The sequence below is a fragment of the Arachis stenosperma genome, chromosome 9, assembly GCF_014773155.1.
Source record: "Arachis stenosperma cultivar V10309 chromosome 9, arast.V10309.gnm1.PFL2, whole genome shotgun sequence".
NCBI lineage: Eukaryota > Viridiplantae > Streptophyta > Magnoliopsida > Fabales > Fabaceae > Arachis > Arachis stenosperma.
The window spans coordinates 145,376,084-145,396,989 of NC_080385.1; the positions used below are offsets into that span (position 1 = coordinate 145,376,084).

Genomic DNA, 20,906 nt, shown 5'->3' on the forward strand with positions numbered 1-20,906 from the left:
TAGCAGTTTAACACTGTAACTTCAAACTACAGAATGCACACTCTATAAATTTAATGTTCACAAGAAAAAATCCTCAACTTGTTCTCAACTAATTCATACTCAGGAAAATAATGCCTACGTCTCTCAACTAGTTATCGTCTTCAATGGATCCCATGAATCTAGACAGCAAGTCTGATTTGTTAAGACCCGTCGTCATCGTTGCCATCTCCCTCCTCTTCTGCCCTATCATCTCCATGACCACATTATCCACCACTCCGATCGCTTCCTTTAGCTTCTTCTCTGACCCAATGCTCAGTAATCGCTTCAGTTTCCATATGAGCGGCAACGACGACATTGTTCGTTGTACTAATAACTTGGATGCGAGGTCGAAACTGTCTGCCAAGTTAGACTCTGGAAAAGAAGGAATGAAGCACTCGGTGTCTATTTCAAATGAGAATTTGTATATGATGTCGAAGGAGAATCTTCTCATGATGTCCTAATGTCCAACAATCTATATTACTTGTCAAAGAGTGGAGAAAGGCGTGCCTTTGGAGTAGTTGTGGAACTTGGTGTTGAGTGGAACTTGGTGTTGAGGATGTCGTGGACGTGTCAGGGTTGGAGGTGATGTTATCGAAGACGTGAAAGTGAATGCTTTTGATGAGTGAAGTGCAGAGGAGGTGGATGTACCGGTCACAAATATTTAGGAAGTGTGTGGTCTATGGCATGTTGAGCTAGGTGCGACACGTGTGACAATCACACCATGACTTAATCTTGGAGATAAAGAGGAGGAAGGAAAAGATGGAAAAAAAGACTGTGAAGGTGAAGAAGGAGAATATGAATATTAGGGTTATGCGAGATACGATAAAAATTGGGAAAGAACAGTGTCGTTTTCGAATAAAGGAGTTATGGATCATTTTATCCCTTATTAGAGTTTTCAAGGACTATTTTGTCCTCCATTAGAGTTGTCAGAGACTATTTTATCATCCGTTAGAATTAACGAAGTAAAGAACCTAAATAACCGACAGAATTAATTATTAGGAATCAATCGAGTAATTAATTTTAGTTGGAAACTAAAGTGTCTAGTTTTAAATTCTGTGAGTACCAATTCTTTGAAAAGCGCCTTGTGCTGGAGATAATAGAGTAATCGCAATTAGCAACGAAAATATCTTCGTTCCTGAGTTCCTCTTACCCATCACTATTACGGGAGCATCCATGGCAACCACACTCAAAGCATACTCTCTTTCTCATCAATGTCTTCTTCTGCCTCCCTACCTCTTCCCCCTCTCTCCCTAACCACCAAAAGCCACTCCCCGCTCTTCTCTCCTAAATCCCCCACTCTACTCCTCCTTCTTCCCTCCAACAACTTCTCGTCCCTCACATGCCGCTGCTCCACCTCTTCTCCTTCCAGTTCCGACCGCGAGGAGCAGCGCTGGCTCCGCGAGGAGAAGCGTTGGATCCGCGAAGAGCAGCGCTGGCTCCGGGAGGAGCAGCGTTGGGCGCGTGAGCGGGACGCTCTGCTCCGGGAGATTGCCGAGCTCAGGATGCAGGTTCAGGCCCTGGAGCGACGGCTTCTGGCGCAGGAGGTTTCTTCTTCGGAGGCGGTTCCGAATGTGGCAGCGCTGTTGCAAGCTTTGAAGGATAAGAACCTTGTTTTGGAGAGTGGATCGAATTCGCAGCAGCAGAGGCTGGTACTGGTCGAGAAGAAGAAGGAGGAACTCGATGCAGAAAAAGAAGAAGAAGAGGTTCTTGAGCATGAAAAGGAGGTTGTGCTTATTGAGGACGCTGCTGCTAAGGTTGAGAAGAGGATCACTCTGCGGATGGGTTCCGAAGGAGAACAAGTTCGAGAGATGCAGGTTTGTTGCAATTTTCTATTATTGTCATTATTACAATTATTGTTATTAATTCCCTCTTTACTTGTTTGTGCTGGGAATTGGTGTTTTTGTGATTATTTATTTATTTATTTATTTTGTGTGGAATGAAATAATGATAGGAAGCGTTGCTGAAATTAGGATTTTACTCAGGCGAGGAGGACATGGAGTTTTCCAGCTTCTCCAGTGGCACTGAACGAGCTGTCAAGACTTGGCAAGTTAGTCCCCCATTTTTCTATTTAAAAAAAATCGTTAATGGTGTTGTTAACTTGTTATTAATATTATTTTGCATAAAGTTTTTTTTATGTGAAATTGCTGAGAGAAGATTATTGTATTTTTGTTATAAACTTATTGTACTAAAAGAGTTAAAAGACAGCTTGGTGCAAAGCATCCAGCATTATATGTTATGTAGGAACGTAGGCCTCTAAACCTGATTTGAACTCAGTGACCTTGTGGTCTCGTGGACAACTCAACTATTGTTTCAAAGCTCACTTTCAAAAACTGTTTTTCTGTATATCACGCCCTGTTGACTTGTTTTTCATGGGTTTTTTTCATATAAGGGTAATGACATTTTATTGACAGGCTGCATTAGGTGCCTCTGAGGATGGTGTTATGACATCTGAACTTCTTGAAAGGCTTTATTTGGAGATACAAACCAAGGATTCAGGCAATGCCAATGAAAACAGAAAATCCACTAGTGTTTCATCGCATGTATGCTGGTTATTAATTTGTAGCTTCTTGTTTACGTTAATCTTCTATGTTGCTTTTATTAAATTTCTGTCTGAAAACTTGGTTTCTGATAGAGCTTAAATGCTCTTCACTCATACGATTGGTTATATATGTATAAAATAATGATGAGAGAAAATATAAAAATGGTTTTGAATTGAATTTCTATTCTCCATGTGTTCTAGGAAGGGGAAAATGGAGCTGTGGTTGCTTCTGTGACAGAAATTTCAGAAGTTCAGCAGAAAGTTGTGAAGAAAGGTGACACAGAAATAGAAGCCACCCGTCGGGGAGTTTTTCTTCTTGGAGAGAATCGGTGGGAAGAACCCTCAAGACTCACCTCAAGTGATGGACTTGATAAGAGCAAGAAGAAGGATGGAACAACCAAATGCCTTCAATGTCGTGGGGAAGGCCGTTTGTTATGTACAGGTATGTACGGTCCAGTGACTACCAATTAGTCTCTTCAGGAACTCTTAATTCCAAGGAAATTTGTTTCAAGAGCTTTCATAATTCATTTGGAATAGAAGTAGTACACAAGTAACTTCTATAAAACACCATTCCATTTCTTAGCTGCCTGATTTTGCAGGATACATGATGGATAGTTTCATTTCTAGTATCAAGTAGAAAATATTCCTTAGAGCTATCACTTGCTATTGTGCTTAGATTACTTGAAAAAAAATTATTGAGATTGTTAAAAGGACAATAATAATGGGAGTAATTAATATTGAGATTTTTGTTTTGCTTTGAAGTGAGAAGATATTTTATTTTTGCCCTGTTCATACTAATGTTTGTTTATTTAACTTCTTTGATTAATACTCTTTTATTATAAATAATTTTGGTGAGAAAATATTCTATTTCATGTTAGTTTAACTGATACTATTAAACTTCATTCAGGTCTCTTATAATAACCATTACAAGGAAAATCATTGCTTTTTGACTTGCTTATGAGTTATGATAACACTGTCTACTTAAATTACTATTCATGATCAACTCTGAAAATATCCTACTTATCTCCACTCAGTTTTCCATTTCCTTTTTGGCAGAGTGTGATGGAAGTGGTGAGCCAAATGTTGAACCTCAAGTAAGTAATATTGTTTATTTCCAAGAAAGCTTTATTTTGTAATTTTCTTGTGTTGAACAAAGCTTTGAACTCACCAATGAATCCCTCAATGCAGTTTTTGGAATGGGTAGATGAGGATGCAAAATGTCCATATTGTGAAGGCCTAGGGTATACTATATGTGATATTTGTGGAGGGAAAGCTAGGGTATAGGTATGCCATACATTTCCTTATGATTTCAAACATGTATATGATTATCAATATCAGTGCATTACGAATTTTGTGTTCTGAGATTTTCTTCAAACAGATAAAACTATTTAATACAAAACAACCTTGGAGTGAAAAGTTAAATAAGTTGAATATAAAAAATGATTAGGGGCTTTGGAGCTTACTGAAGCTTTACAGAGGCCAACAATTTTATTGCTGTCGGAAGCCTACAATTCCTCTTCCTCCCATGTACGAACTGCGTTTGCTACAGACTTAATATATTTTTTATCACAAAAACAAAATTGCGTAACGCTCTGTTAATTTGAAGATTTTTCACAAGGAGACTTATTGAATTTATTTTCAAGTCTATGAAGAAATGATAGGATACGAGACAGGTAAGACGCGACGTGGATAATAGAATTAAATGTTTCATAGTTTTGGAGTACTATATAATATAATATAATGTCTTATTTCATATACTCTTAATGTCAGTTATCGTCAAACGAACAATATTTGTCATGGATTTTTTATTTTAATAATAAATTAATTATAATAATTATCGAAATAAATAATTTAAAAAATATTTATCGAAATGAATATTTTTCTCTTATTTCGTTTACGAGATAATTTTGCATGTATTTCGTTTATAGTGTAAACGAAATATATGCAAAATTATCTAGTGTAAACGAGATAAGAGATGAGTATTTATTTCGATAAATATTTTTTATTTTGATAATTATTAAATTTATTTTATTTATTTAAATAAAAAATCCTATTTGTCATAGCCACTCATAAGGAAGGGGACTCTGCAAATTTAGCAGGACCATAGTGAAAAAAATGACTAAGAGAACGCATCAAAGACGAAAAGGCAGTGAATTGAGCAGCTCTCATGTGAAACTTTTAATGAAATGCATTTTACAGATACTAAATGATAACAAAGAACCTCCATATTGGTACATTTAAGATAGATATTTAATATATAAAATAATACAAGTAATTCTAAGGGAGGGAAATAAATTAAAGTTCAAACTTGGCATAGTTCATAGGTTTGTCTTAGGTGTGGTACCAACAGGGATGCGCCTTGTCACGGACCTCATGGTAACGAATTCTTCTGCAGAAGATGGGTGTATTCCCACCTAGAGTAAAAAAGTCAAGTCACGCAATTAGAGAAATATATATTTATAAATGGAACTTGCACAACTATTTGAAATGTGTTAGTAAATGCGTTTAGGAGTGGCAATATCATTAAAGCCACTAGTACCTAAGAAAATATTAACAAAAATAATACAAGATTCATGAAGATCTGAACTTACTGTGGTGTCAAATTGAGCCTTTGTAGCACCGCATTTCAGGGCAATAGCAATACCCTATTGATCATCAAAATGCATATCAGGAATCATAACTATAAACCATCATGAGGAAATGAAATTTTATCAGATAGCCAAGGATTTCTTCATAGCTAACAGCCTGTGTGAGGGCATTAAGATGGATAGATAGATACCTGCATGATTTCAGGTGCATCTGGTCCACACATGGATGCTCCAAGGACCTTATCTGTCGCAGCATCCACAAGCAGCTTCATAACAGTTTTTTCTTGTCGCCTATTTCAAAATTTTAAGCATTTTGAGATGATTATGAAAAGGATACACATAGACAAAGGATGTAAGAAAAATATCCAATATTGAAGAGCTCGAACTCAGAAAAAAGCTCACGACTAGCCAGGGCTTTTTCTTTTTCTTTTTTTTTTTTCCATTTAAAATAGATTGATAGCGATTTCCAAATGCGGTGGTTCTATGTAAATCAACATGGGGTGTCTGATATAATTTTCGAATTTCATTCTGACTTCATGTTAATTTTCATTCAGGCTCCTATTCAATGTATTGATATATAAATACTTGAATCAAGGTAAAATTGTTTTTACCATTTCCTTCACAAAGCTTTGAAAATAAGACACAAAATAACATATTTTGTAACTATTAAGGAAAACACGATATGAAAAAAAGAGTTCCAAGGATCGGGCTATCATGAATTCTGTAAGTCATTGCTCTTCAATAAATGACAAATGGCTGAAAACTCTATAATCACTACACATGCACAGTCTACACATACCCGGAGATGGTGTTTTTCATAGGATTAAAGGATGATGTGAAAACCAACACATCTCCATTTGCTTGCTTTATTGCCTGCTCCTCGCTGAGACCAACACAAGAAAGTGGTGGATTACTGCAGAAGAAAAATGTGTTAGTGAAATATTCAGCCGATAGAATAATTGAAAATGAAAAAAGAGTAACACTGAGAAGTAAGGAGATAGAAAATCATACCAGAACACTGCACAGGGGATATTACTGTAGTCTGGCTTCGATGGTCTGTTACCAAATACCGTATTCTGCATAGAGTAGCAAATAAATTGATATACTATACCTCACTATGTTGGTGTAATTGGTGACACAGACAAACACCAAATTTAAAACGAAAAAACAAATGAAAGGGGATATTACTTCAGCAAGAGGAACACTTACTGCAAAGTATGTGCCTTCCATCAAGGCCACCGGAGTAAGATTCATTCGATTCGTCACATCACCAATTGCCCATATGCTAGGTACATTAGTGCGTGAGTATTCATCAACCTGGAAAAAAAATTAAAAACACAGAAAATGTATAAGTTATATGAATATCGCAATCATTATTTACCTATTTACTAATCATCCACTCACAAAAGCATTGCATAACATGAAGATCATGGAATTGATGGGGGTGAAGAAATAAAATAAATACTAGAACATACAAAGCAAAATACTAGATAATTTGGACCTTAACTTCTCTGTAATGTGTATGTTCTGTATGTATAACAATATAAGATAGAGCAGACATGGGTCTGTCTTATACTTCATATGTATGTAGACTAGATTTACAAATTCCTTATAAATATAATTTATCCGGAGTTAACGACAAACTAGAGCAGCATCTAATCAACGTTATAATAATCTTACGGGATTTTTAGCTTTATTCACTGTATTTCCTTGTTGCAAAACACAATTCCAATAGAAAATATCATACTTAAGTTTGGAGATCATTAGTAATACATAATCAAACTGGATTCATATTTTTTTTAACCCAAAATAAAAAGAAATGAATTAACATATTACAGATACTGGCATAACATATGGATGGCACTCATTCTCAGCTCATTTCAACCTGAAAAACATAGTTGAAGTTCAACTTTCAAGATATTAACAAAAGATAGAAAGATAAAGCTGCAAACCTTGATGGCTCCAATCTTGTCAACTTGCACACCTACAGCTTCTAAATTTAACCTCTTGGAATTAGGAGCCCTACCTGTAGCCAACAAAAGAACACTTAAATACCACAAGAAAAAATTGCTTGCAGAAAGCATTATTTATCACTTAAATTAGTATATTGCTGAACCGAGTGACTAACTTAAAGACAGAATAACTGATTTGACATTTGAGCCCTATGGCATTTGTTGTTGCACAATATGTATATACTAACTTGTCCGGCTCTTCATCATTTGAGAATTAGTATGTATCCTTACCAGTGGCAAATAGTACAGTATCGGCCATCAGCTCCTCACCATGGTCTGTGATGACTTTAATACCATCCTCCGTTTTGATCAACTAGAAAATAAGTGTATCGAATTTGCAATCAGAGAAGTCTTGAAGACAGGGATGAAAAAATAATTTATACTTCTTAGAAGTTACTTCAACATGAGTTGCAAATTCCCAAAAGGGAATACCTGAGCCAAATTTGTCGACGGGTGTAAAACAATCCCCCTGCCTTCAAGATTTTTTGCAACCACTGCTCTCATTTCATCATCAAAACCTCTGCGAAAAAACATTATTCAGAATGCGAGTATGCAAAAACATACAGAGCAAGAATTCAAGCTAACACAATTTGGAAGCTATATGTTTGGTCTTATTTTCACTTAGTGTATACCCATAGCTTGTCTTTCCATTTTTTTCCCCCTCTGTCTAGAAGATTTCACAATAATGAAGTTTAATAAAATAAGAGCCTTATAGTCCAACCTCAACGGAAGTTCCTTCCTGTAGACTAGATGGACTTCGGAACCCATCCCGCGCCATATGGATGCAAACTCAACTGCAATATAACTGAAAACAACATAGCACAAATTAATCATAGTAACACGGTATGCAGGTTAACCGATATTTACATCTTAAGAAGATAGAGACACAGACCCAGCGCCATGAACTACCACCCGCTTTGGAATTTCCTCCAAACTTAATGCCTCATCAGATGTTATACCGAGCTCCTGTATATACAAAAAGTCACGACATTCATATTAGTTGGCGCATTCCACATTAAGCATTATGCATCCCTCTAAACAAAACAAACCTGACAAGTTTTTTGTCATTCCCATCTTTCAGCTTTGGAATGATAAAACAAGACAAATAAAATTTTCAGAGAGATACTTTCCTTCAATAAGGAAATTTAAATATTCAAACTTAGCTAAAACAGATTTGCACGTAGAAATTCACAAGTATCACGTTTTAAAGTAAGTAGCTTATTAAGTAATACTTCATAATATAGGTATCACAAGATCAAAGGTATATGCCTATGATAATCAGATAGATTGGTAAACAACTGCACCTTGGTTGCACCATTTTGCAGCGGTATTCTGAAAGAGACAAACTCACCTGTCCAGGAATATTTGGGAATTGGGCCCTGCTACCAGTTGCAATCAGTATGTGCTTCGCTGTATAGGACAACTTTGTGCCATCAATTTGGGTCACCTCAACTTCATTTGGACCCGTTATCTTTCCCTGGCCTTCAAATGTTTTAACTCCAGCACTGGATAACAACCGCTTGTATACTCCATTTAATCTGCTTATTTCGTCTGTCTGCAGTTTTGCAACACAATTTTTGAATATTGAGCGACAGATAGATAAACAGTTTCTAAATTTCTCCGGTAATTAGTAGATTCCTTTATGCTTCCGCATATAAGCATAGTTAGGAGGACAAACATTAAGATTTTATAAACAAATCAGCATCCAGAAAAGCAAAGATAATAAAAGGTTCACCTCATAAAGGTTCTTAGGTACAGCGATATCAAGCAATACATAACATAAAAGAGATATGCTAATCTCTCATCTCAATTGGCCAGTCTCATAAAAGTCAATATAAGAACCAAATTTTCCAATTACATTTCGTCGGAAGTTAAAATAAATGTAAGTTGACAACTTTATACATATAATCAGAAAAAGGCCAGTCAGAACCTGGATGATATAATATCTTGAAATAGTTTCCTTGTTCAACACTTTACTGGCACTATTTTGTAGATAATACAATTACAGAATAAGGTGGAATGATATACCGATGTTAAGTTATTATCCCTCCTTATAATTTTTAATCTTTTTGTGAAATTTCACTTGCGTATTTTGATTTGATAATAACATCTTCACAGAAAACAATTAATATATTTCTAATTTTGGTAGAAGTAACTACAAATAACATGAATAGAAGATTAAAAATTCTACTCAAATAAAATCATAAGATACTTGAAATACCTTCTTTTGCAAGAGCTTCTTCCAGTTGAAATCAATTTTCTCACTTAATTCCCAACCAAAATTTCTGGCATCCTACAACAGTCAAATTTCTTAAATCGTTATAACAGGTGAACAAAAAAATGAAGATACAGGAAGTACTGAAAGTCTGAAATAAGAATTATCTACTGATGAATTGAGTATAGCGGTGTACACACACACACACACATACACACACACTCTGATAGATCAACTAGAGAAAATCAAATATGGATTCCGTTTGCATCGCATATTTCATGAGAAATTGAACCAATCGTACAGAACAGCAACAGATCTTATCTAATCTTATGAACCTAGTGTAAGAAGTCCTGCAAAAGCTTAGAAGAATATATAGGGCTGAACTTAAACCTAGACTTCCTAGAGTTATTCACAGGTAACAGAAAACCTTCTGTTTATTTGTTAATAACTGAATAATTTTGGTTGCTTGCTGCTATCAAATTAATAGTTATACTAATTATAAAATATGAGTTGTTTTCTAATTCGATTATCAAATACTCTTCTGTCCACCAAATTGTACTGTTTTCCATTTAGTTCCAAAAGATCAACTTTAATCAGCAAGAAAAGACACACCAATTGAGCAAAGTATGTCAATCGGTCTACATAATGGCTGGCATTATAAGCTTTATATCGATTATCGAATACTAACCTCAAGATCACCTCCAAAAGTTCCTCCATAGACTAAAATCTTTTTGGGAACACAACCACGAATCACACACCTTTGAAATGAAAAATAAAATAATTAATTACTTAAAAATTATAAGATTTTTGAAGAACTGCTCAGTACTTGAAGTGATATTATTGAGCAGCAAGGAGAATGAGGGACAATAACACAACGGAAGCATAAAGCCAAATTAATGTATATCTACGAATGCAGCTTAAAGAAGGCGCAAAATAAAAAATAACCGTAAAAGTAACTGCTTGGAGCTAATGTAGATGTTAGCACAGAATGTACAAGCTTATAATGAACTTACGTTCCACCAAAGCCTCCATGCTTGTCCGAGCTAATTGGATGATACGGAAGCTCACAAATTCCAACCTTTTTAAAGCAAGTTTTAGAATATTATTAGATGATCCAATAAAAGAAGAAGAATATGGAGGTCGAAAGGGAGGATAAACTAGAATTCTACTAGCATTATATGTCTCCAATTTTACTATTCCCTGTTACTAAATACATCCATGTTCCAAGCTGAAAAACTTCACAACTTAAAATCTGTTGTTAATGTCAAGACTCTCATACACTAGATTACATTCATCAAAAGATAAATTCTTGAGTGGTCATAACTCATGAGAGCAGCACTTCGGATATGCTTCTCGACCACTTACAAAATTGCATTCCCTATTTTAGTGTTGACTCACAAAGAAACGTGATTTTACACATCTTCAAATTGATAATTTACTATCACCTAAGAACTTCACGATTACTAAGTTTCATGTACAAATAGTTAAAAGTTGAATAATAATAATAAAAAAAAAAAGAGTAAACGATTTTGGAATACAGATTAAATATTATTTGAGAGCATATAGGTATTTGTCACTTAATTACAAATTGTTTCAGTATAAAAACGGTGTTATGTCAGTAAATTTGATACCTTAGCTCCAAAATTAGCTGAGAACCTAGCGGCACGAACGCCACCACTTCCACCACCAATAACGAACAAGTCAAAGTCAAAACTGGCCACTTGATCCGCAGATTTATTAGTCTCAGCCTCGCTAAGCATCTTCCTACTTTCCATCTCAATTGCTTAGGTACAAAGTCGGAAACTGAATCTACATAAACACATACAGGTATATCTCCCTCGTCATCATCAATTCATTCATTCGCACACAAAAATATATATAAATTAAAGCAACTAACAAATCAAACACTGATAATCGGTTGCACAGAGTGATATGGAACGAAAATTCAAACTTCGACACGATCAAATAACAGCAAAGTTCATCGCATATATAAACATCATAAGTTCATAACTAATTCATCAGGAAAAGAGAGAAGAAGTTATTGCGATATGTGTATGTGTGTGAGAATTCATCAGAGGAAAACACGAGAAATCGAAATAAGAGAGTGATTGAAGCGTGAACTGGAATGGAAGATTCTGTTACCTGTGTTTTGATTAGTTCAGTGCAGAACGTAGCTCAGAAGAGAAAGAGAAAGGGAAGAAAATAAAAAATGAATATAGATCCAATCAGAGAGAGAGATATATATGAAATTGAATTGAATTGAATTAAATGCGATGACGGAGATGATGATATTGCCGAATGCCGATTGCTAACTATAAAATAAATATAAAAAATTTTATAAATAAGAAAAAAGGACGAGGTTGGCGCGAATGGTCAAAAGAGTTCCACTTCTACTTCTAAAGTTCTAATACGAAAAACAAGGAAAATGGGAAAAAGAAAAAAAAAAGGTTTATTAACAATTGGCATGTTCACGTTCAGATGCATGAGAATGGTTAGTCAATCACGTCTCTATTGTGAATGTCAAAACTCAAAACATGGAATCATTTGCAATCAAAATTTGCTTCAGCCTCCTTATCTTCCCTTCAATTTGCTGTTTTCCTCTGCTCTTGTTAATATAATTATATAAACACCATAAAAATCTTACTAAAAATTATTAAGAATATATATATTTTCAATGTATTAAAAATATTATCAACAATAAAATATTCTTTCGAATGGTTATTAAAATAATAAAATATAAAAATTAATTAATTTTAATAATATAATAATACGTAATTGGATATTCTTGTTTATATTTTTCATAAATAACAAATTAAAAGTAAATAAAAAATATATTCATAACTTATGATATTATTGTAGAATTAAATTTTTTTTAAATGAAGAGGTTAGTAAAATAAGAAAACAAGAATTTAATGATTTTTTAATCAAGATAATAAAATTTATATATAATAAAAATGATAAATTTAATAATAAGAAAATTATTACCTTTTCTATATTTAAATTTGAATTTGTCCATAAATTTTAATTTCATATTTTTTTATCTATTTTCTAATTCAACAAATGTAATTAAAAATAAAGGCACCACTTAAATAAAGATCCCAAAAATGACTTTATGGTAAAGACGCCTACGTGGCAAAGCCTAAACCATACATTCTAAAGCCACACTTTTTACTTAAAACAGTAACTCTTCACAAAGAAAAGCGTCACCTAATGGAAAAAAGTAAATTAGAAGATTTAAGAGAAGAAATAATTAAATTATCAAAATTAATAGATCAAAAATTAATGATTTTAACTAATGTTAATTGTAATGACATCGAATTCTTAAAATCAATACAAAATGATTTTTCTCAAAATCTTTATTTTACTATAAGTTTTATTGAAGGACTTCAAAAACCTGAAAAAACTTATTTTCCACACGGAATTTCAAAAAAATGTTATCATGGAAATGATTCCCCACATCTTTATCATACTTTTAACCCACAATTAAATTCTATAGTAGATATGCTTGAAAAAATATTAGTATCAATAAAATTTCAAAGAAATAAGGAAAAAGAGAATCCCAAAGAAGAAAATTTTCAAAATATAATCAACATAACAGATTTAAAAGTAAAACCACCATTGAAATTATAAATATTGAAGAAAAATTAGAAGAAGTTACAATGCTCTTTAAACAATTAAAAATGGCTCAAGAAAATAATATTACGGAACAAGGATTTCAAATAGAAGAAGAATTAGTAAATTCTGAAAATATAGAAAATGAAGAACACATCCTAGATTATTCAAGTGACGAAGAACCAACAATTCCAATACAAGTAAAAAATGAAGCTGGAACATCTAATGATAATCAATCCCAATTTAAATGGGAAACAGGTTTTGATAATTATGCTTTTAAAAAAGGGTTTATAAATAAAGATTCAAAATATACAAAAATACCATCAAAATATGTTCCTAAAATCCAGAAAATGGAAGGAGAAAGAATGCTCGATTTAGACTGTAAAAAGAATGAAAAAGAAATTTTCGAAAATTGGTTGAAGTCCTTCTTATTAGAAGCCTTTACTAATCCAAAACTTAGTGAATTGTCTGGAAGAGATATTTGAAATTACATAAGGTTTCATACTAAAGAAACTATAAGAGATTATATGACATCAATAGAAAACCAAATAATAGAAGAATTAGCAACAAAAACAACAGCTTATGATAAGATATTACATATAATGATGATTCTATATAAGGAATTTTTTGGAAAAAATATTATAGATCATAGACAAGAAGTCTATGATAAAGAATATCAAGAAGCAAAAAACTATTTAGCTAATATTCAGATATATGATTTATGTAATGTAGAGTCTTATATATGTGAATATAGAATACATTATTACAAATTAAAAGAAGAAGATAAAAATCATTATCTTAGTATGTATATAACAAAACTTCCATATCTTGCTAATGAATTTATAATAGGGAGATTTATAAGAGAAATAAATAGAGGGACAATTGAAAATAATTTTGGTGGAGCAACCTCTGCAATAAGAGAGGAAATAAAAGAACGTTGTATGCAAGAAGCGACTCAAAAAAGATTTACAAATATAATTAGAATTTGCTGTCAGGATAATGAAGAGATACCCCAAAAATATGGTTTTAATAAAAATTTTCAAAGAAAAAGAAAATATCAATTTAGAAAAAGAAAATACTATCCAAACTGGAGAAAAAAGAGGTATTTTAGAAAAAGAAATAACAATAAAAACAAAAGACAAAAAAATGACTATTGCCCAAATAAAAAAGAAAATTATAAGTGTTGGTATTGCCAAGAAGAAGGACACTATGCAAATAAATGTCCAAAAAAGAAGGATAAAAAAGATCTTACCAAACAAATAGAAATTGCTAAGTCTTGTTTCATGGAACCATTAGAAGAATCTGATGATAACTTAGACTATATTTTTGAATATGTCTCAGAAACAGACTCAGAGACTGAGTAATAATGCCACGTTTATTACTATAAAAATAACAAAAAAGTTTATAAATGCTTTCATAGATACTGGAGCAACACAATGCTTTGCTAGTACAAATATAAAACTTGATTGGAAAAAATTAAAGAAACCATTAAGAGTTAGAATAGCTGACAAATCAATACATAAAATTGACCAAAAAGCAGAGATGGCTGAAATTTTTATTCAAAATTATAGGTTCATCATTCCATCTATATATATATGTTAGATTCTGGAATGGATTTTATCATAGGAAATAACTTTTTAAAGCTATATCATCCATTCATTCAAGAATTAACATATATAGTTTTAAAAGCTCTACAAGATTCTTCAGTAAATCAAAAATCAAAACGTATAAAAATACCAACTACTACTATAGATAAGATCTTAAAATTCAAAATATTTTCTATATTAGAGACATGTTATTTAAATTTATACTTTCAGATAAATATTCCAAAAAATAATCTTGAAATAAAGATAGAAGAACTTTTGGATGAAATTTGTGCTAAAAATCCTTTAGATATTAAAAATACAAATAACGAATTAGTAAGCATTAAATTAAAAGATCCTACAAAAGAGATAAATGTTCCAAATAAAATTCCTTATTCTGCAAGAGATAGAGAAGAGTTCTCATTAGAATGTAGAGATCTTTTGGAAAAAGGAATTATAAGATTAAGTAGAAGTCCTCATGCGGCTCCGGCCTTTTATGTCGAAAATAATAATGAAATTAAAAGGGGAAAACGAAGAATGGTTATTAACTATAAGAAGATGAATGAAGCAACTATTGGTGATGCTCGTAAACTTCCAAGAAAAGATTCTATTTTAGAAAAAATCAAAGGAGCAACTTGGTTTTCATCTCTTGATGCAAAATCAAGATATTGGCAACTTCGTTTAGACGAAGAAACAAAGAAATTAACTGCTTTTACTTGCCCAACAAAAGAATCAACAAGTGTGTTGCTCTATGAATGGAATGTATTACCATTCGGATTAAAACAAGCCCCAGGTATTTATCAAAGATTTATGGAAGAAAATCTAAAAGAGTTAAATGAATTTGTTTTAGTATACATTGATGATATACTAATTTTTACAAAACAGGATAAAGAAGATCATCTTCAAAAATTATTAATAGTTTTAGAAAGATGTAAAGAAAAAGGATTAGTTCTTAGCAAAAAGAAAGCAAGAATAGCAAAACAAGAAATAGAGTTTTTTGGATTAATTCTATCCACTCAAGGAAAACTAAAACTTCAACCAAATGTTTTAGAAAAGGTAAATTTATTTCCTAATAAAATAGAAGATAGAAAACAATTACAAAGATTTTTAGGGTGTATAAATTATATTTCTGATCAAGGATTTTTAAAGAATATAACAGAATACACTAAAAGCTTATTTCCAAAAATAAGTACTAAAAAAGAATGGAAATGGGATGAAAAAGATAGTATGCAAATTCAAAGAGTTAAAGAATTATGTGAAAAACTTCCAGAACTTTATATTCCAGAAGAAAATGACTACTTAATAGTAGAAACAGATGCTTCAGACATAACCTGGTCAGGATGTCTAAAAGCTAAGAAAGCTATAAATAGTTTGGAACAAGAAAAAGAATCACTAGATTCTAAATATTCCCCAAAGGAACTACTTTGCAGGTATATTTCAGGGACTTTTACTCCAACAGAACAGAGATATACCACTCATGAAAAGAAAACTCTAGCAGCAATTAAATCTCTTAAGAAATGGAAAATTGATTTACTACCCAGAGAATTTACATTAAGGACAGATTCAAGTTACCTAACAGGTTTCATACGATATTGATAAACCCCATTTTTAGGGTTTATCTTGTATTGAATTTAGAGTATTTTGATGACCTTTTCTCGCATTTAACCTATGAATCAGCATGGTTTTGTAATCTCTCCCGTATTTGTGCTTAAGTGTAAAAACATGCCTTTTAAGCCTTGTTTTGATGAATTCTAATTCCTCTTTGATTCCATAAGATGCCTTGATGTGTTTGCTAGTAATCTCAGGTTGAAATAGGCTAGACATGGATCAAAGGAGCAAGGAAGGAAGCATGCAAGTGGAGAGAAGCACAAAAGACAAAGAATTGATCTCGGCCAAGCACGCGCACGCGCACAAGGCGCCCGCGGGCACATTACAGAATCGACCAGGGATGCGCGCGTCGAAGCCCGCACATGACTTCATTAAAGCAACACGTGCCTGGTGATTTGGAAGGGTTTCTGAACCCATTTTGGCGCCAATTACTGATAGAAAGGAATAAAAGGATCAAGGATTGAGGGGAAGGCGTCAATCTATCATATAGCATAATTAGGATTAGTTAGTTTTAGAGAGAGAAGCTCTCACTTCTCTCTAGAATTAGGATTAGGTTTAGGTTAATCTCTCTTCTTAGATCTACGTTTAATTCATGCTTTAATTCACTTCTTCTTTATCAAATCTTAATCTTCTCCTCTTCCTCTTTCTAGTTAGATGCTTTAATAATTGTAATTCTTCATTTTGTTTTGGATAGATTGTTGTTCATTTGTTTTCTTTCAATAATGCAATTTGAGGTAATTCATGATAATTGTGATTTCCTTGATTGTTGTTGTTAATTCTTTGTATTCAATTGTAGTTAGAATTCATTCTTGTTGTGATTTACTATACTTTTCTTTTGTGCCTTCCAAGTGTTTGATGAAATGCTTGGTTGGATTTTAGTATAGATTTTATCCCTCTTGGCTTTGGTAGAGTGATTAGTGACTCTTGAGTTATCTAATTCTTTTGTTGATTGATAATTAGGGATTGCTAATTGATTTGAATGCCTCTAAAGCTAGTCATTCCTCTAGGAGTTGATTAGGACTTGAGGAATCAAATTGATTCATCCACTTGACTTTCCTCCATGGTTAGAGGTTAACTAAGTGGGAGCAATGAACAATTCTCATCACAATTGAGGAGGATAACTAGGATAGGACTTCTAGTTCTCATATCTCGCCAAGAGCTTTGTTAGTTATTAGTTTATTTCCTTTGCCATTTATATTTCTTGTATAAAATCTCAAAAACCCCAAATATAACTCATAACCAATAACAAGACACTTTATTGTAAATCCTAGGGAGAACGACCCGAGGTTTAAATACTTCGGTTTATAGATTTTAGGGGTTTGTACTTGTGACAAACAAATTTTTGCATGAAAGGATTATTGTTGGTTTAGAGACTATACTTCAACGAGATTTCATTTGTGAAATTCTAAACCGTCAAAAATCCAATCATCATATATAATTTAAAAGTTGATTATAATCATGGACGACTGGTAAGATGGAAATTATTTTTGTTACAATATCCAATAAAAATTGAATATATTAAGGGTGACAAAAATATTATTGCAGATACATTAACAAGAGAATGGAGTTCGTCTACAACGCATTAGATCAAGAAATTCAAAAATATGAGCAAGAACTCAAAAAATGCAAGCATTGTCAGCAAATAAGGACACAGATCCAATCCCTCAAGAAGGCAATCGAAGCAATGAAATCGACACAACAACCAAAACCATCAGAGTTCAGCCAGCTAAGCATGGTGGACAAATCAGGTGAAGAAAAATTTCAGAAAATAAAACAATTGCTGAAATTATTAAAAAATCCACCCAAGATAAAAAATATTATGTAATTTATAATGGCCCCATGAAAGGAGTATATGATGCCTGGGAAAAAGCAGCACCATTTACACATCAATCAAGGATAATTCATAAAGGATGGTTTTTAACACTGGAAGAGGCAAAGGAATCCTTCAGGGAATAAGAAGCTCTTCATCCAGAGCAAACCCGAAAAAGAGCAGATAAAGCTCCAATTCAAACCCAGAGAACAGGGATAATAAGAAACATTCCTACAAGGGCTGAAATCAAGGAAAAGAAGGGTCTGTAGATCAAATCTCAGAGAAACCCTTAACATAGTCCTGAATTGGACTGAAGAAAAAAGGGCAATTTTGGGATATTATCCTATTGCCAAAGAACAGCTAACAAAGCTGGTTATATTTCCAGATGCTTCCCCATCTGACACCTATCAGTTTTTTCAGTATGGATTAATTGATACAATTTTAATTTTTAATGATATAAAAATTATTAGTGAGTTTCCTGCAGGATTCGTTGATGCAATAAAGAGATTTAAAAATATGATTGACAATGTAAATCCAAGGGATATATCCCTAAAATTTATAAACAGTCAACCTATTTTTAATGAAGAAGAAGAATGCTTGGTTCCAGCACACCAAGTAATATTCATGTCCGTCTTCCCAGGAAATTTTCAACCAATTGATCAGATTCAAGATTTAACAGTTTACAGTCATAAAGGAAGGCTAGCCAGCACATTAGCAAGGGTCTTTGGAAGAACTCAAAAGATAACAAGGGAATCTCACACAAGAATTAATTATAAAAGCAGAAATACTTTGCTTGTGTCCAGTAAAAGAAATGAAATTGAAGAAAGAGAGATGAGACTTTTGGTGGAATTTGAATCTGTATTCTACAATCTATCCGGACTTTTAGAAAAGCTCCCTGAATGGATAAAAAGGAATCTCTGCTATTTGATAAAAGACAGAGAAGACCACAAGTGCCAGCTGTGTGTCTCAGAAATATCTGAAGAAAGCAATAATGAAATGGGATCCACCCACATGATAAAAGAAGAAGACAGCGCATCCACCCACATGATAAAAGAAGGAGACAGCGCATCTGGAGAATCCCTCAACATTATTGCATAATGACGTAAGCGCTTAGGTCATAGAGCACCAACGATGTAGCTGGTGCAAGATAATGAACAATGACGTAAGCAATGACGTCATAAGAAGGGTAAGGATGGAAATTGTCTATCAGACCCAACCATTATAAATAGATTGGTTAGGCAATTGTAGGAGTATCAGAAAATAGAAAGCAGAAGGCTAAGAGTACTCATATGCTAGGAGAGCAAGGAGGAAGCTGCCGAGGCGATTCTGTAGTCTGACAAAAGAATTCCCTTAGAAAAAAAATAGTTTTAAACTCCCCTCTGGAGTTAATATCTATAATCTCCCCTCTGGAGATAAAAACATCTTATGTAAAATATACTAAATAAAGGAAGTTTTTCTCCAGAAAGGTACGCCTTTATCCTAATCTCTTAGTTATGAATTATTTAGAAATCTTAGAATTAACGGAAGAATCTGATTATTATAGATTATCTGCCTTATTAGATAATGAAAAACAGGCTGTTCTAAAAACAGAATTAAATCTCAAATCAAATGAAAATTTTAATAAACAAAATCTTTTAAAAGAAGTTTTTAATAGAAAAAATATAATATACTATGAAAAAATTCAACTTGAAGCCCCTATAAAGATAAAATCCGCCAATGGAGAACTTGAAATAGTTTTGATAAATGATGAAGAATTGAGTAAACAGATTGAGAAAATTAAGGATCAACAAAAAAGATCTAAAATTGGATGGATTCATATTAGTACTATACAAGTCTTAATCAAATCTACATATATGAAAGGAATTAATTCACCAATAAGCTTAACAATCTGTGACAAAAGAAATACGGATGACCCAATAGATCAAATAATTGGAATTGTTCATGGAAACTTGGCAAACGTAAATGTTAAATTCAATGCCCATCTTGGATACGCTATACCTTTATCAACTGAAAATCTTGGAAGATCTATAAGTTTGGCTTATAAATTTCACAAAAAGAATCTAATGGAACAAGATGATGAACCATTTTCAATTACATATGCAATAAATTATGCTTTAACAAATAGCCATCATAGTATAATATTTAAAAACAGAGAAAGAATTTATGTTGATGAATTGTTCCAGAAAATTGTAAAAACAGAAATACCAAAATATAAAGCTATTGAAAACCCAGTTCTATTATTAAAAGAAACATCAGGAAAATTAGTTTCATCGAATTTTCAAATAAGAGAATCTAAAATTAATAGCCCTTTAAGTTTATCTAAGTTAAAAATTAAAGAAGAAAATTCTGAAATAAAAGAACTAACAAAAAAGGTCGAAAAATTAAATGAAACCCTAAACACTAAATTATGACAATAAATAAAGAAGAAATATATGTAACTTATCAAGACAAGAAACAAGAGCTCTTTGAAAGAGAAAATCGTTTGAATTATTTACAGTTTTCTGAAATAAATCAAAGATCATTTGAAGCCCTAAAAATAATCTATGACAAGTTGAAAAGAGAAGTTGAAGAGCTAGAAAAATTAATAGAATCTCTAGAAAATAGTGATGAATCGATGATAGAGTTTGCAGAAATTTTAAAATAAATAATGAAGCATAAAAAGATTGAAAAACCAGAAAATAAAATAAAAAGAAAAAGGGCGAGAAAATTAAAAAGTAAAATAAAGGAGTATAAAAAGGAATTAAATAATCTTCAGATTGAAATTGATGATCTTATAATAAAAGGATAGAAATAAGAATAAATATAAACAAGTTGGAATTAAACTTAAAAAATTTATAAATGCCTGGAAAACCATATTATGACTTAAAAGAATTAAAGATGTTGAAAGAAAAAATGGAGAATAAAATTGAAAAATTAAACAG

The 20,906-nt window shown here is 32.5% G+C and overlaps 2 protein-coding genes across 3 annotated transcripts; one reads left to right on the plus strand and one right to left on the minus strand.

Annotated features, from left to right (window-relative positions):
* The first annotated feature begins 1,120 nt into the window (after positions 1-1,120).
* On the plus strand, positions 1,121-4,237 carry LOC130947429 (protein disulfide isomerase pTAC5, chloroplastic). 2 transcript variants are annotated; one of them, XM_057876129.1, is made up of 7 exons: positions 1,121-1,832; positions 1,970-2,065; positions 2,430-2,558; positions 2,759-2,999; positions 3,614-3,651; positions 3,746-3,841; positions 4,005-4,237. In XM_057876129.1, exons 1-6 carry the CDS (start codon positions 1,230-1,232, stop codon positions 3,839-3,841), a joined length of 1,203 nt encoding a protein of 400 aa, XP_057732112.1. In that variant the 5' UTR covers positions 1,121-1,229; the 3' UTR covers positions 4,005-4,237. The 2 variants fall into 2 exon arrangements, with proteins under 2 accessions (XP_057732112.1, XP_057732111.1); XM_057876128.1 differs by lacking the exon at positions 4,005-4,237 and having other exon boundaries at positions 3,746-3,981.
* A 457-nt stretch (positions 4,238-4,694) lies between these two features.
* Positions 4,695-11,776, minus strand: LOC130947428 (glutathione reductase, cytosolic-like). Its single transcript, XM_057876127.1, has 17 exons — positions 11,515-11,776; positions 11,004-11,181; positions 10,386-10,450; positions 10,061-10,130; positions 9,379-9,450; positions 8,509-8,712; positions 8,050-8,123; positions 7,879-7,962; positions 7,590-7,677; positions 7,389-7,470; positions 7,098-7,171; positions 6,355-6,462; positions 6,157-6,221; positions 5,945-6,058; positions 5,337-5,436; positions 5,149-5,202; positions 4,695-4,971 (listed from the first exon to the last, which is right to left on the minus strand). The coding sequence occupies exons 2-17, from the start codon at positions 11,145-11,147 to the stop codon at positions 4,876-4,878; spliced, it is 1,494 nt and encodes a 497-aa protein (XP_057732110.1). The 5' UTR covers positions 11,148-11,181; positions 11,515-11,776; the 3' UTR covers positions 4,695-4,875.
* Positions 11,777-20,906: the final 9,130 nt, after the last annotated feature.

Coding starts and splice junctions, on each gene's coding strand:
- LOC130947428 (XM_057876127.1), bottom strand. CDS start 11,147: ATGGAAAGTAGGAAGATGCTTAGCGAGGCTGAGACTAATAAATCTGCG. Junction 10,131..10,385: donor CATGGAGGCTTTGGTGGAAC/GTAAGTTCATTA, acceptor TTCATTTCAAAG/GTGTGTGATTCGTGGTTGTG. Junction 8,124..8,508: donor TCCCAAATATTCCTGGACAG/GTGAGTTTGTCT, acceptor TTGTATATACAG/GAGCTCGGTATAACATCTGA.
- LOC130947429 (XM_057876129.1), top strand. CDS start 1,230: ATGTCTTCTTCTGCCTCCCTACCTCTTCCCCCTCTCTCCCTAACCACC. Junction 3,000..3,613: donor AGGCCGTTTGTTATGTACAG/GTATGTACGGTC, acceptor CCTTTTTGGCAG/AGTGTGATGGAAGTGGTGAG. Junction 3,652..3,745: donor AGCCAAATGTTGAACCTCAA/GTAAGTAATATT, acceptor CCCTCAATGCAG/TTTTTGGAATGGGTAGATGA.